The 15,834-nt window shown below is 44.3% G+C and overlaps 1 protein-coding gene across 2 annotated transcripts in view; it reads left to right on the top strand.

Moving 5' to 3' along the window:
- Positions 1-413: 413 nt before the first annotated feature.
- Lrp2 (LDL receptor related protein 2) overlaps positions 414-15,834 on the top strand; it is a 160,701-nt gene continuing 145,280 nt past the window's right edge. The window contains exon 1 of one of the 2 annotated variants that reach the window (XM_076928864.1): positions 414-849. In XM_076928864.1, coding sequence (XP_076784979.1) covers positions 771-849 — 79 coding nt within the window. In that variant the 5' untranslated portion in view covers positions 414-770. The remainder of the gene's footprint in view (positions 850-15,834) is intronic. The other variant, XM_034495021.2, reaches the window with a different exon arrangement.

Raw genomic sequence — 15,834 nt, 5'->3', positions numbered from 1 at the left:
GTTGGGATGAAAGACCTGCACCAACACACCCTCACCTCTTTCTTTTCTTCTCTCGTTATCTTTCCCATTTCCTTGCCCTTTCCTCATCTCTTGCTTTTCTTTCCCTTTTTATCTTTTATTTTTCTTTTTTAGTCGCTGCTCTCGACTCCCCCGCCTTCTTCATTCCTTTCCTCTGGCGATAAAGTTCTAGATTTTGTGTCCGTGGCAGATTTCTTCGTTGCCCGTCTAGCCATCCCTCTGAGTGAGTGGCGAGGGCAAGCCCTTGCTCGGGTGTGAGCAGCAGCGATTATTGTCAGTGATTGAATAGGACCGTGTGTGTGTGCTTGTGCGAGCGAGGGGTGTGCGCTCGCCAGCGTGTGAGGTGGTTTTGTGTTCCGGGAGCCTGTGCTCCTGGGTTGAGAGCATGCACAAGCGTGCGCGCGTGTGGAGTGTGCATGTGCTACCGCGCAAGTGTTCGAGTGCCCACTCCTCCCAGAGTCGCAAAGTGCAGGGGGCGGGCCGGGCAGCAGGGGGCCTGGCCCACTGGATTCCCGCATGCTAGTTCCGGGGCGGTCTGGTCTAGAGGGCTTTATGCACCGTCTGGAGGGTGGGGACTGGCGCGGGTAGAAAACGGGATGCCTCAGGCGTCCGGGTTGGCTTTCTGCCTCTAGGAGCCAGCGGCTGGTGCTGAGCAAGACTCCTGTTCCTGAGCGAAGTAACCTGCCTGTGCCCGCTGCGACGCGCGCCCACCTCCCGGGGAAGGAACGGCGAGGCCCGGGGCAGTCTCCGCGATGGAGCGCGGGCTCGCGGCGGCGGCATGGATGCTGCTGCTAGCCATCGCCGCCTGCCTGGCGCCAGTCAGTGGCCAAGGTAAGCGACCACCTGCCCGCGCTGAGCCACCCTAGTCGCTGCCGAGAGGAGCCGGGGCGAGGTGGGCGACTGAGGAGCTGCTCCGGCTGAGCGCTCGGGTGACCCCAGGAATGACGACTGCAGCACCGCTCTTCTACTGGTTGGGGAACGCGGTCACACCGGCTTCGGTGACAGCTCGTCCCACGGCAATCGTGCCTTTGTTCCCACGGGAATTAGTCCTGATTCCCCAACGGGTTTCAAGCTGGAACCTGGGGAACGAGGGTCTCCCGCGTGGGTCTGCAGCTTTCTTCTGGCTGAGGCGGGGCGGTCCTCCACGCTGCTCCCAGCGCAGCTTTCCACCTGCAGCGTCCGGCCAGCGCGGGAGATCTGATCCCATCGCGCGCCCGGGGCCGCCGGCCAGAGCCTCCTTCCATCAGTGGCGAAACTCTGTCCCGCGGTGACCCCCATGAGACCGCATCTCATGATACCGATCGTTTACGAGCCCAGATAAGGCCGGGAGGTGGGATTGGCAGAGGGAGCGGCTGATACACTAGAGTACTTTCTTGAAGGCTTTCCCTTTCCTACCCCGAGCGGGTGCTTTTGTGTTGATGAATGGAGCTGGTTAGCTGCGCCTGAGTTTTGGGGCTGGAATGCAGAAAGTTTCTAATGTGGCTACAAACTTTTTCAAGTTGTCCGGGAGTTAGCTTTTTTGTTGTTGTTTTTGTTTTTGTTTTTTTTTGTTTTTTTCCTCCTCCTTCTTCCTCCGCAAAACAGACAGCAGGGAGAGAGAGAAAAAAAAGGGGAAATTGTTTAAAATAGAAAACTATAAGAGAAGAAAATGAAAGACAAGTTGAAAAGAATGAAGAGGACGGGAGAGTAAAGTGAGGAAGGAGGGAGGGAGAGAGGAGGGAGGGAGGGAGGGAGGGAGGGAGGGAGGGAGGGAGGGAGGGAGGGAGGGAGAGAGAGAGAGAGAGAGAGAGAGAGAGAGAGAGGCGAGGAGAACCCGCGAGCTCTCTCCCTGGCTTTCGTTGCTAGGTAGCAGCTTGGAGCTGCGTGTGACCGACCACCAGACAGACAGAACGGACGCTGCTGCCGCTGCAGGGACTAATCTGTCTGTGGGGATGGGCCAGTCCCCCTTTCCCCTCCCGCTCTTTCCCGTCGGACAACTTAATTGCCCTACAATAAAAATGAAACCCCTATTGTTGCAGGATTAGTCAAAGCAATAAATTGATTTCCCCAGATCACATATTGGGGTTGATGGGTGAGGACTATGGAAGCCCCCATTTATAGAGGAGAGAGGGGAGGGCTTGTGGATGGGCCGTGGCATGTATTCAAATGGTTAATCTGCTTTCTTTCCTCAATTCTTAGCATAAGCTCCTTAGAGGGAATCAAGTAAGTAATTATACAGCAGCTCCAGGCAGCACCCATCTCAGACTTCCTGGGAAGTTTGGAAGCACCAACAAATCCACTGGGCTTGCAAAAAATCTTTCGAAAAGAAGGGGTGGGCTGGGCGGCAAGAGAAGATGACTAACAGTTCTTCCTTTGAACACCTTTCTAAAGTATTGGAAACACAGAAAAGGGATTTACTGTTATATTGTGTGTGTGTACAGTAGGCAGAGTCCACAGTGCTTCGGGTTATATATCATGCGCTAAATATAGCCCTGGGTGTTAGTGTGCGGTTTTTTTGTCCCTGGCTGGAAGCAAAGGTTGCTGACATTCTTGTGCTGATGTCCCTTTACCACCGGAACACATATTCTTCCCCCGTTTTGGTGTCACCAAACACATACCTAGATTTCCCTAAGTTCTTATCCATGTGAATTATGAAAAAAACTGGGAGACATTTTTCAAGTTTTTAGCAGATAAGGCAATCACCTAACTTATGGCCGAGGGTACATACATACATACATACATACACATACACACACATGTACGAAATGTGTATATGTTCTTCATATCTTTATTTATTTATAGAGGCAGGGTTTCTCTGTAGCCCTGGCTGTCCTGGAACTTGCTCTGTAGATTAGGTTGGCCTGGAACTCGGATCTGCCTGCCTCTGCCTCCTGAGTGCTGGGATTAATGGCATGCACCCACCTTGGCATTCTTCTGGTTTCCAAACTAGAACCCAAGTCTCATCATTTTTAGTCTTGCTATTTGATCATTGTAATTTTTTTTTTTTTTTTTTTAATGAGCCAGTGCCTCCATGTGTAGCCCAGGCTGGCCTGAAGTTATGACTCAGGCTGTTCGTGATCTTCTGCTCTCAGCTTCTTGAGTCATGACTAAAGAGTGAGCTGCCATACCTGGCAAAACACCCAGGTTCTTAACTACAAAATTGATACAGTAAGAGAACTTCTTAGGAGATTTATGACTATGAAAAGGTAAATGATGTAAAATACTTAACCCAGTATAAAGGAAATGGTGAAAATAAACTACTGACTGTTCTTTGTTTTTTTTTTTTTTTCTCTCTCTCTTCTCTGTGTAGCCCTGGCTGTCCTGGAACTGACTCTGTAGACCAGGCTGGTCTTGAACTCCAAAATCCACCTGCCTCTGCCTCCCAAGTGCTGGGATAATAGGCATGTGCCACCACTGCCCGGCTTTTGTTTTTGTTTGACTGTTATGAATTATATTTATCAACACTTTTTTCAAATACACACAAAAAATCTATTTTTTTTTTTAAACTTTTATTTATGTGTGTGGGAGTGCACATGCCATATACATTGGGAAAGTGATGTGGGTCCCAGCATCCAACTCAAGTGGTCAGGCTTGGTATCGAGCATTTAGCTGATAAGCCATTTGATCAGAGAGAGTCTTTTTTGTTTGTTTTTTTTTTTTGTTGTTTTGTTTTGTTTTTGTTTTTCCAAACAGGGTTTCTCTGGAAGACAGGACCTTAGACCAGGTTGGCCTTGAACTCAGAAATCTGCCTGCCTCTGCCCCCAAGCTCTGGGATCAAAGGGTGCCACCTCTGCCTGGCCAATCAGAGAGATTCTTAAAGGTTTTAGGATTCTCTAGATCTTAGAATGTATTTTGAAGTGATTTTTTTCTTTCCTATTTATTTATTTATTTATTTAACAACCTGCTCCCCACTTTAAATTATTTAATCCAAATCAATTTGGTTACGCCTTTAAGAGTTTGAACTTCTGTGATGATCATACCATACCTTGAGTGGAACCTGTAATAAGTAGGCTACATTTTTTTTCTTTTCTTTCTTTCTTTCTTTTTTTTTTTTTTTATAACTCTGGTCTCTGCAACCTTGTTTGCTGTTGTATTTATTCCAGGGTAGCCTTCTATCCCTATGGCTTGGAATTCTTTCTGTCTATAACCGGGTTCTGCCTCAACTCTTTTCAGTCATCTCGATTTGATGCGAAAGGTTTTAGAGCTGGAGGAACCATGAGTACCTAAGCGTGTGCATTCCTTTATACTGAGGGTGGTTAACTCAGCGGGGGGTGGAGGGAGGTCCCGAAAAGCCAGAAGGAATGGCCCTCAGTTCCTGGCCTGAGGGCATGTAGTGATGACAGAGACCAGATGCAGTCAGTTTCCCTGTGCTTATCTCTTCTTTTAGATGTCCCCACCCTCCTCAGTTGAGACTTTTAGATTCCTTTCAGGTGATCCACACTTATCAGGTGAAGTAAAGAATAACAAGTAGATGACCTTGGCAAACTTTAACAAGATTGGCTGTGCCAGTCAGGCCATAGAGCAATGGCTCTCAACCTTCCGGATGCTGAGAGTCTCATACGGTTCCTCATGTTGTGGTGATCCCCAAACCATGAAGCTGTCGTTTCTACTTCATAATTGTAACTTTGTCATGATTATAGGTCGCAATGTAAATATATCTGCTATGGAGGATAGCTGATATGGAACCCTGGTGAAAGAATCATTTAATCCCTTCAAAGGGTCGCGACCCACAGATTGAGAACCACTGCCATACAAGCCTGTCAGGCCAAAGAGGCCTCAGTACTTGAGCTTCTAGCTTGGTCTAGAACTTATCATATCAGTGCCTGGTACACCATCAGATCCATTTTTTAAAATTCTTGTACCATTAGTGCACACTCCTGATGCTCTGGATTTTGCGGTGCAGACTGATACAAAACTGAAGCTTTAGACTTAGACGAGATAATTTCTAGGTCCTGGTTAATAGACAATATATAATGACTAGGCTCTGGCTGATCGTTGTCTCTAGATAAGTGCCTTAAGAACACTGGAGTTTAAAACATTTTTAGTAAATTTTTAATTATAATTAAAAATATTGAAACCAAGAACCTAGTTATTTTCCAGTATTAGAAAAACATTTTCATTGCTTTGGCCAGTAAGTCTTACTAGCTACAATAGGGTAACAAGACATTATTGGGTACTTAGGAAAAAACATTTTTTTTTTCATTCATTATACTTGTAGGGATCAAACCTTGGGCCTGGGGCAAACCTTGGAGCCAGGTGTGGTAGAGTCTTTTTGTTTTTGTTTTTGTTTTTTTGAGACAACTTTTCACTATGTAGCCTTGGCTGAGCTGTGGCACATACATGCCTCTGTGCTGAGATCAAGGACATATGTTGGGGTTTGTCTTTTTTCCCCCAAAGACAGGGTTTCTCTGTGTAATATCCTTAGCTGTCCTGGAACTCACTTTGTAGACCAGGCTGGCCTCAAACTCAGAGATCCACAGATCTACCTGCTTCTTTCTGCCTCTCAACTGCTGGGATTAAAGGCCACTATTCCCCATCTGGAGTATTCTTTTAATCCTAGAATTTGGGAGGTAGAGGCGATGGGGTCAAGAGTTCTTGTCTAGCATATAATATTCCTATATATTAGCTATATAGGGAATTCTGAGTCAGCCTGGGCTACATGAGACCATCTTATATTTTTACCCTCTACTGGGGTGGGCAGAGGGATTCTGAGTATGATTGTCGTACAAAGCTCTGCTCTGGAATGGAGGAAATGAGGCTGAAGGAACTCTCATAACCAGAATGGTTTTCATGTTAACTTTGTGATCCGGGAGAAATCAAAGAAACCGCTGTTACCGTGATCTGCTTTCCAAGCCTGTGCGTACTGGAGATGTGGCAGCCATCGAGGAGTCTGGATGTTATAATTAAAATGTACTCCAACTGGTTACCCCTCCCAGGACCTTTCTGGTTTAAGGAAGATTTGATGTGCTTCAGTGTTGGTTTTGGGTTTCTCTTTGAGAATGATTAGTAGTGGTTTGTTTTGAAATGCCAAGTTTGCTTTTGCGCCTGATGTGCTATAGAGGTCCCGAAAAGAAGTTGGCAATGTTTGAGATTTCGGATTAAGACTCTTAGTTTGACCCCCACTTTTCTTTCCTTATTACCCAGGAAATGCAGTGTAACTGCTTGAGGTGCCATGGGTCAATTTTCTTGCCTGTAAAACGGGCTCACATCTACTTCCTAAGACGGTTGTATAGAGTAAATTGGCAATGAGTGAGAATAGCTCACAGGCAGGGTTCATCAGCATTAATTTATTAAAAATAGAATTTGGTTTTATAGCTAAGTAACTTGGTAGGACATTGGGTTGCACACCCAAAAGCCTTGGGTTTGATTTACTACCAAAACAAATCAATAAAACTTCTAACGTTGGCTATAAATAACGACTTTACAAATTATTCAGTAATTGGATTGATAGAAACCTGTGTTAAACTGACTGCACTCAAGGGAGGCTGAGATCCTTAAGTGAGAAGCACCCAGACATTTGTCTCATTTATAGGAGCTTTCCATTTATCTTGGTATGTCTGAAGAAATAACCAAACACTGGCAATTCCATTCAGTTCGACCTTCTATGAAACACTCTCTGTGTCATACCAGTTTTGTTTTCTCTTCTGATCTTGAGGTGACTCCATTTTCAGCCATGTTCACTTGGTGTAAAATGACTCACTGGCTTTGGAGCCGCATCCTTATCCTGCCATATCCACAGGGAAACAGAAGACATCATTAACAGGAGTCTCAGTTGCATTTCAATGGCCTTGCTCAATTGTAAGCTTATTAGACAAATTAATCACCTTCCTCAGGGGTAGAAGTATTCCCACAGGCTAGGCTCTGCTACATACTTGGTCCCAGGCTCTGCAAAGTGTGGGCCTTAGAGAAAAATTGGGGTGGGGCTGTGAAGACAATGGGGACCACAGGCGGAGCTGCAAATCAGATATAAAACCTTATCAGACAAAATCGGTTAATGACGCTATTTTCATTTTGTATGTGAAGACAGATTGGAAAGACATGGAAATCTCTCAAGAACTGGCAGTCCCAAGCTAACTCAATGAGCTGAAAGGAGGAAAGTATTAGAAACATTCTATGTTCCTGGAATCATGTTGCAACTTTAAAAGTTGTTATTATCATTATTGCTTTCATGGCCATTCCAAAGATAAATCTATAGGCCCATGAATGCCAGACAAGGACTCTACCATACAGCCACAACCCCAACCCCACTTTTCAAGTTTAGAATGAGGGAAGGAAGAATTTATAGATACTTTATTTAAAGCCCCCCCCCCACCCCCCCACCCCCCATTTCCCTGGCCGTTCCAGAACTTGCTCTATAGACCAGGCTGGCCTGGAACTCACAGATCCATCTGCCTCTGCCTCCCAAGTGCTGGGATTAAAGGTGTGTGCCACCACCCAGCCCCAAGTTCTTATCTGGGGAAGAGAGGAAAGTCTGGGAGAATGAGTGTCAAGATTAGAGTGTGGGATTCTTTAGTCCACTGTAAGGCTTCATCTTACTATGAAGTTTTTTTTTCTAGTTTACTTCATTTGTTTATGAATCTAGGACCTGGACCCTTTTCCAAGCTCTTGATCAGGATGATGGGAAAGAGAAGCATCTGGAAACAGGTTAAGATCTCTGTGGAGACAGAATATACACCTTAGTGTATATTAAGGAGTCCCTAGCACTTATGTCAGGGACTCGTTCCATAAACGGTAGAAATTTTTGTTTTCTTCCCAAGTAAATGCACTTTATGTTGATGGTTACTTTGTTAGTCTTTTAAAATCTTATTTCTATAGCAGTTGCTAAGATAATGGAGACATTCTCATTCCTAAAGTACAATAGTTGTCTGTGGTTAAAAGGACAGCAGTAAAACCTGTCTCTCCCAGAAAATGACAGCAAGACAATACGCAGTTTTCACTCTGAAGTCTCAATGTGTTTGGTCATCAGCCCTCAGATCATACTGGAGCCGGAGAATATAAAAAACAGTGAGAAATGAAGGAAAGAACGAAAATGTAATTACCATTCTGTGCATTGAAAAGTTAAGCCACCGTTACCACGGATACGGTGGCTTGTTTACTGGCTATGGATCTCTGGGATCCCAGTTTGTAAGCAATAACTGGAGCTCTTTCAAGCATATGTACCGCCAGCCAGTAACTTGATGATTCCTCGTAACTTTGGAAAGAAGCTTTTATGGCTTGCTACTGATGCACATCAAGTGGAAGTGCGTGTACTTCTGAGAGTCTAACTGGTGTTGAGACCTGAAAGAGATGGAGAGTAACAGCAATCTGGTTAGGCTAGAATTTCTTGAATCTTCAAATAAAAACAATGTCTTATAAGTTTTAAGCACTTGCATGTGTTTTGGGCCCAATTTTGTGATTTTTTTTTTTTGTTTTGTTTTTTGTTTTTCCAGACAGGGTTTCTCTGTGTAGTCCTGGCTGTCTTGGAACTTACTATGTAGACCAGGCTGGCCTCGAACTCAGAAATCTGCCTGCCTCTGCCTCCCAATTGTGATTTTTTAATTAAATCTTTAACAAGAATACTGAAACCCTTACATGTCCTTAAATACAGTTGACTGTGAGCATCCGTGGGCCCAGGTTAGTTGACTCTGTAGATCTTCTAGTGGTGTCCTTGACCCCTCTGGATCCCTCTATCCTATCACCGAATCTTCTACAAGATTCCCGAGCTCCACCTATTTGGCTTTGGTTCTCTCTGCATCTGCCTTCATCAGCTGCTGGATGAAGGCTCTTAGGAGACAGGTTAGGCTCCTGTCTTCAAGCAGAGCAGAGTTTCATTAATAGTGTCCGGGATTGGCTTTCTCTCATTGGATGGGTCTCAAGTTGGACCAGTCATTGGCCATCCCCTCAATCTCTGCTCATCTTTATCCTTGTACATCTTGCAGGCAGGACAAATTTTGGGTTGAAGGTTTTGTGGGTGGATTGGTGTTTTCCTCCCTTCACTGGAAATCTGGCCCGGCTCTTCAGGAGGTGGTCACTTCAGTCTCCAGCTAGGGGCACCATTATAGTGTCCTCCCCCCCCCTCCCCCGTCTGATCCCCATCCTAGTTCCCTCGCTCCTTCCATCTCTATTTTATTTCCCCTTCTGAGTGAGATTCAAGCATCCTCCCGTGGGCCTTTCTTGTTACTTAGTTTCTTTGTGTCTGGCTTGTAGCATGGTTAGTCTGTTTCTTATGGTTAATATCCATAGGGGCTGGACCTAGGCCGCCCTACTCATTTGTAGCAGATGTACAACTTGGTGCTCATGTCTGTCCCCTAACAAACTGGAGTGGGGCTGTCTCTGACTCTGTTGCCTGCCTTTGGATCCCTTTCCCCTAGCTAGACTGGCTTTGTCAGGCCTCGGTGGGAGAAGATGCACTTAGTTCTGCTGCAGCTTGATGTGCAGGGCAGTACCCATGAGGGAGTGGTGGAGGAGGGGTTTATGAAGGTGAGTCTGAGAGGAGAGATGGGAAGGGCTGTGTTTGAGATGTAAAGTGAATAAATTATAGAAAAAAAAAATTGAGACAGGTTTTCTCTATTTAGTTCTGGCTGTCCTGAAACTCAGCACATTGACCAGGCTGACTTGCCTCTGCTTCCTGGGTGCTGAGATTAAAGATTTGCACCACCATGATCAATGGGATCTTTTAAAAAAGATGTTAGCCCAGGATAGCCTTGAATTCCTGACCTCTTGCCTTTACCTGCCAAGTGCTAGGATTGTAGATGTATGTACATTACCATACAGGATTTCATCCTGTGGCCCAGGCTGGCCTGGAACTCATTATGTAGCCCATTCAGGCTGGCCTTGAAATCTTGGCACCCCTACCTCAGTCAATGGGTACAGGGATTACAGGTGTGAATCATTAGGCCTGATGATACAGTTGAATGGATATTTTATCTGGAATACGTCACTACTGGCTATATTTTAACCTTAGTGAAGGGGAGAAGAAAAATAGCTAGGGTGGACTTCTACATTGTTTTAATTCTGATGTCGGGAAGGGTGTAGCAAACACTTTCTGTTTAAAGAAACAAATAGAACACCCAACCCACACTGACTAAAACAATGGAGTCTTTTCTGGCTCCTGGAGTGGAGTTCCGGTGAGGGTCCAGGAATCTTTGGCATCAGGCATGCTTTCAGGAAGCTGTCCTACAGTTCTAATATGGCTGCCAGAGCAAATGGGGTTACTGCACTCTTGGTCTTGTTTGAGGAAATCCAGTCTGGAAGGTTTCAGCGGCTTCTTTCCTTTGTTCTCTTCCCTCCCTCCCTCCTTCCCTGCCTTTCTCCTTCCCTCCCTTTCTCCCTCCTCTCTCTGACCTTTCCCTGATCTCGTTTTTTTTTTTTTTTTTCCCTTCATTTTTCTCCTTTTTCTCTTAGCTCTTGTTATGTTGTCCAGCCTAGTCTTGGAACCTTTGACCCTCAGTGCCGGCTTTACAGGTGTGAGCCACCACTGCTTTGCTTCAGTTATGCTTTTAGAGGTAATGTCTCAGGTAGCTCAGGATGGCCCTGAACTCCTGATATTCCTGCCCTTACCTCCCAAGTCTGGAGTAATAGGCATAAGGCACCATGCTGGGCTTCTGTTATGTTCTTAAAAGTATAACTATTAGGCTGGAGAGATGGCTCAGTGGCTAAGAGCACTGTCTGTTCTTTCAGAGGTTCTGAGTTCAATTCCCAGCAACTACATGGTAGCTCACAACCATCTGTTATGGGATAGGATGCCCTCTTCTGGTGTATCTGAAAACAGGTACAAAGTACTTATATATACAAAGGAAATAAAATTTTATTTTTTTAAAAATTTTATTTTTATTGTATTTTAAAAATACAATAAAAAAGTATAACTACTTCACTTCAATAACTTAGAATGCTATAATTTCTAAGGGCCCTGGGTAGATGGTGGCCAGCTCTGGCATATCACATATCACCTGGGGAGCTTTATAAAATACACACACACACACACACACACACACACACACACACACACACACTTAGAGGCCAGAGCACACAGTCACTGAAGCAGAAACATGTATTTTGAAGAGTTTCCAGTTAGCTTTGGGGATCAGACAATTTAAGAATAGCTGTTATGGGGAATCCCTTTCATTTGTCAGTTTTTAAACTGAGACTTAGGGATGAACTTATGTGCAGTGTAAATCCCTTCCCATGGCAAGTCACTCTATTCTGGCAACTTCGTTCTTCCATTTGAATGAGCTACAAGCAAAAGCAGTTTTCCATCTGAGATGCTGTGAAATACTGCCCTCATCCCTGGGTGTCCTTTCCTCAGCCAGCATGACAGATCCTAAACTTAAGTTGCTGTTTGTGTGTCTTACTTTGTGAGTTCCCTGATCACCCTAGAAGCCTTTGTCACTTTAAAAAGTAAAGAACTGGGACTGATTTTCTGTTCCCATCCAGTGAAGTCAGGGTTTACCTCAGCATCTCCCACAGAACCCAGTGAAGTCAGGATGCATCATAGAGCCCATTGGCTTCTGGGATAGCCTTCTGTTCTGTGGTTGCAATGGTAGCCTTTATATCATTTATATCCCGAGTTTGCTGAGTAGCCACCTTTCCCCGGTGCCTCAGACCGTAGTCATTGCTTTCCTCAGCTTATTTCAGAATCATTGTTTCCTTCGTACACTTTTGGCAGCTTGGCCTTCTTTCTCTTGCTCCGCAAAGCCCCAATCCTGGTTAAAGCAAGTTCTGCACACCTGCTTCTCTCTGTCTAAACACAGAAGAAGAATAACACAACACAGCCCAAAGCTAAAGTCAGGAGATGAATCTCATTTCCTAACATGTTTGCCCTACCCTAGAACCTCCGACACTGCCTGCTTAGATGTTGCTTTTAACGTGTGCGTGCTCCAGCTCTGCTTTCTCTGTGAAAACAGAGTGCCTCTCATTTGTATAACAGCGGTTACCACTTGCCTTCAGCCTGCATAGCCTGTCTGTGTGCTGGAAGAAAGCCCTATGTGCTAAGTTCCAAGCAATCTAAGTTCTAGATCACTTTCAGCAGCTCTAGATCAACTGCAGCTGTTGCCCGAAAACTACTGTTTGCTCCTTCTCTCTCTTCTATCTTCTAATTGTTCCTTCCCACTATTGGGTTTTTTTTTTTTTTTAAAGACAGCCTGACTTTGTAATTTGTAGCGTAGGCTGACTTTGGCTCAAACTGAACACTCACAAAGTCTTTCCTGATTGGCTCGCTTTTTCCATTATATCACTCATCATCTGAAGTATTAAGTTACATAACTACTTCCTTGCTTGCCTAGTGCGCACCAGTCTTCCCATCCCCAGCACCATACAAACTGGATGTGGTTGTATACCTGTGATCCAAGAACTTGCTAGATTAGATGCAGAAAAACCAGACATTCGAGGTCATCCTTGAATAATGAATCTCTCTATCTCTATCTCTATCTCTATCTCTATCTCTATCTCTATCTCTATCTCTATCTCTATCTCTTTATCTCTCTATATCATATATATCTATCTGGGCTACATGAGATTCTGTTTCAAAACAAGGAAATAAGTGAACATATAATCATGAGAATTTTCAAAAAGGCCTGTGTTACCCCTTAGTGGAGGAACACTAGCCTGTCTAACATGCACAAATATTTCAGATTCCACCTCTAGTACTAAAAAGGGGTAGAACATCTTACACTAACTGGTTTTACCAGCCCTTAATATCTTAGGGTCTCTTTAGGTCCTGAGGGAAGAAAAAGAAAATTGTTGTCTTAATCAAAGCAAGTGGCTTAGCAACAGTGTTTCTCTCCAGCCGAACCCCCACAGCCCCCACTCCACCCACTGGTGACCCCCAGTGCATTTGAGAGCTGCTGCTTCTTCATTCCTTTTTAAACTTGCCCCCAGATCCATGGTTATACTGTGGGAATTCCCCTGTACATACACAATGGGTCATTCTGCCATTTTTTTTACTACACATTTGATACAGTAGCTTTTACAAAAAAATAAGCCAAAGTTTTTCCATGTTCTGTTAGTGGACTGTCATTCTGTATTTAAACAGAGCACAAAAGAAAGCTGTCTGGGACCATGGTACACTGAAAATAGCAGCTGAGACAAAAGCCCCTCTGAAGAGAGGAGTGGTTTTCCAACTCCGGGAGGCAGCTGGCTGAGGTGGGAAGAGCCTCTGAGTGCCCAGTCAAACTCCCATGAGTCTTGTTTCTGATGGATGAAGGAAAAATAGGCCTGATGAAAGGGTCTCAGGCTGCTGATAAAGGTCAAGGCTACTTGTCCTGTGGTCACAGGCTTTTTAGTCAAGTGTTGGGGAAATGGTTCAGTGGTAAAACTATCTTGCAAGCATGAGTGTAATCTCTAGCACTCCTGAGAAAAGGATTGGAGAAGCAGAGAGACCAGCCAGCCTAGGCTAACTAGTGGGCAGCAAGTCCCAGGGCGAATGACTCCCCAGGTTGACCTCTGGCCTCTACGTACATAAAAATGGGTTGGAGACTGGGAAATGACCGAGTCACATGCATACGTAGGTAAAGAAGCTGAGAAAATGAGCTTGGTTGTAATCACTAATTTTTAAGTGTCTTCTGTGTCCTTGGCATGTTCCTAGTAGATACGTAAGAAGAAAGTGGAAGATGGTTCCTCCGTGCCTACTCAAACAAACCCCTCACTTGTGTTGTGGTGCGGTAACCTCATTTCAGAGCCTGGTGTCTGAGCAGCTCAACCTCTTTGGCAGTTTCCTCATGCATGTTCCATATGTTGATGGTGACTTTGCCACATTCAGATGTCATGGAGCTGGGAGTTATATAACATATAGATTCACTTGACATATATCTCCGATGTTGAAAAAAACTACATTTCTCCTCACCCAGTCTCCCTCCTGTGCTGTGTAGGTATTCCTGTCTGCTGAATTTTTTCTTTTGTCTTTTTTTTTTTTTCCCAGCTGTCATTTTGTCACCTTGGAGAGTTGTTTTCTCCATCATTATGTGCTTTTCGATTCAAACTCTCTAACTTAATCAGAGAGTTGTGTTCCAATTTCATGTTAGGGATGGTGCAATAATATTGATGGGGATTTCCACGTTCTGTTGTTTGACGTTCTAGAGGAGATGAATGAGCGAATGAGGGTTGAGCCTTTCTGCATTCAGGAAGAGGTTGCTCCTGTGGGGCTGGGGAGATGTATCCTATGGCTGGGTGTAAAGGTCTTTGCTCCCAAAGATGTCTGTTCTGTCGTCACTAAATCCCGTTCTTCAGAGTAGCATGTTGTTTCCTTGTGGACTCAGAAGAAAACTCCAAGTTGCTACTTTTTTTTTTTTTGTTTGTTTGTTTTGTTTTGTTTTTGAGAGATAAAAGAAGAGTGGTAGAAAATACCAGGTGAGAAGGACTCTTAAGGAAATCAACTCTTTCTCTCTTAACCATGTGTGTGTGTGTTATTGCATGTTTGTTCTTAAGCTGTCTTTAAAACAAGTTCCTGTTTGAACAGTTAAGCTGATTCTAAAACAGAACACTTACTCTGTAGCATGACTTTTCTCTCCACATGCCCCCATACCTTCTTCAGCTCAACTGAATTGTTAGAAAAAGTTATAGCAGATATGGTGGTTCACTCCTGTTTTGAGTCTGAGGACAGTCTGGCTACACCGTGAGTTTCAGGACTGTTTGGACTTGAGTAAGATCCTTTCCTTAAAAAAACAAAAAAGCAAAAAAAAAAAAAAAACCAAACAAACAAACAAAAAAAACAAAACAAAAAAACAAGAAAACAAAAACCACAACCCCCAAAATTAACCTGTCAAACAAACAAACAAACAAACAAGCAATTGTTAGGATCCACCTGTAGTTGTAAGTTAGAGAAGAGACTCTTGGGTTGGGATGTGGATGCAATTCTTTTTCTAGTCCATGATGATTACTGCTAATAAAAAATTATTCATCTGGCCAGGCAAAACTGCTCACGGGGTAAAGACAACCTACAAGCTTGACCACTTGAATTAGATCCCTGGGAACCTACAGGCACGGTAGAAAGACAAAACTAAATTGTTCTTTGACACTGACTTGGGTACTATACCACACTTACACCCACACCTATACCTATGCCCCTGCCCACCTGCCTTCCCACTCAATAAGCAGAGAAAGACAATAAAATAAATCTTTTCAAGGAATAGTGTGCACTCTTCCCAAGTTGGTTACTGTTTTATTTTTGGTTTTGGTAGGGTCTTACTATGCAAGCTGGCCTGAATTCCTCCCATGTCAATCTCCTGAATGTTTTGTGTACTACTAAGCCTAGCTTCAAGTCAGTTGCTGAAAGGATAACTTGTATGTACCAGAATTCTGACTTCTTCCTAGTATACTTTTGACATAAAAATTTACCTCTTCCCTAATATTTGGTGCAGTGAAGTGTTGAAGGAATTTGCTAAGCAATCAATGGAAGCCGAGGTTCTGGTGAAAAACAAAATGTGTGGCTTAAAAATTGAAGGTTTGATGCTCCTCACTGTAAATAATTAAACCCAGCAGTCACAGACAAGAGAATGCCGCACTGTGTGGACCTGGAGCTATTACGAAGCATGCACAGTGTACGCCGCGTCCTTGCAAGAACCAGAGAAGGGTTGTAATAGTTGTTGGGGGGGGTTGGGGGATGGGAATGTGTGCAGCAAAATCCTCTGGTAATCTACAATTATTTTTCATGCATTTTCATGTGATTCAGAGAGCAGGAAAGAGAAATAGAGATGGACCTTTATTTAAGCCCCTGTACTCTGTAGGGGACCTAAGTGAGACCGCAGTGACCTCCCCCAGACAGCCCTGCTTCACATGCACACGGGTAGATCAAAGACAGTTGGCTCTTTTTATTTAGAAGAGAACTGATAGAACCACCAATTGAGAACTAAAGAGATTGGGAAC

Source organism: Arvicanthis niloticus, chromosome 2 (assembly GCF_011762505.2).
Source record: "Arvicanthis niloticus isolate mArvNil1 chromosome 2, mArvNil1.pat.X, whole genome shotgun sequence".
NCBI lineage: Eukaryota > Metazoa > Chordata > Mammalia > Rodentia > Muridae > Arvicanthis > Arvicanthis niloticus.
This window is presented reverse-complemented; position numbering and strand designations above follow the sequence as displayed.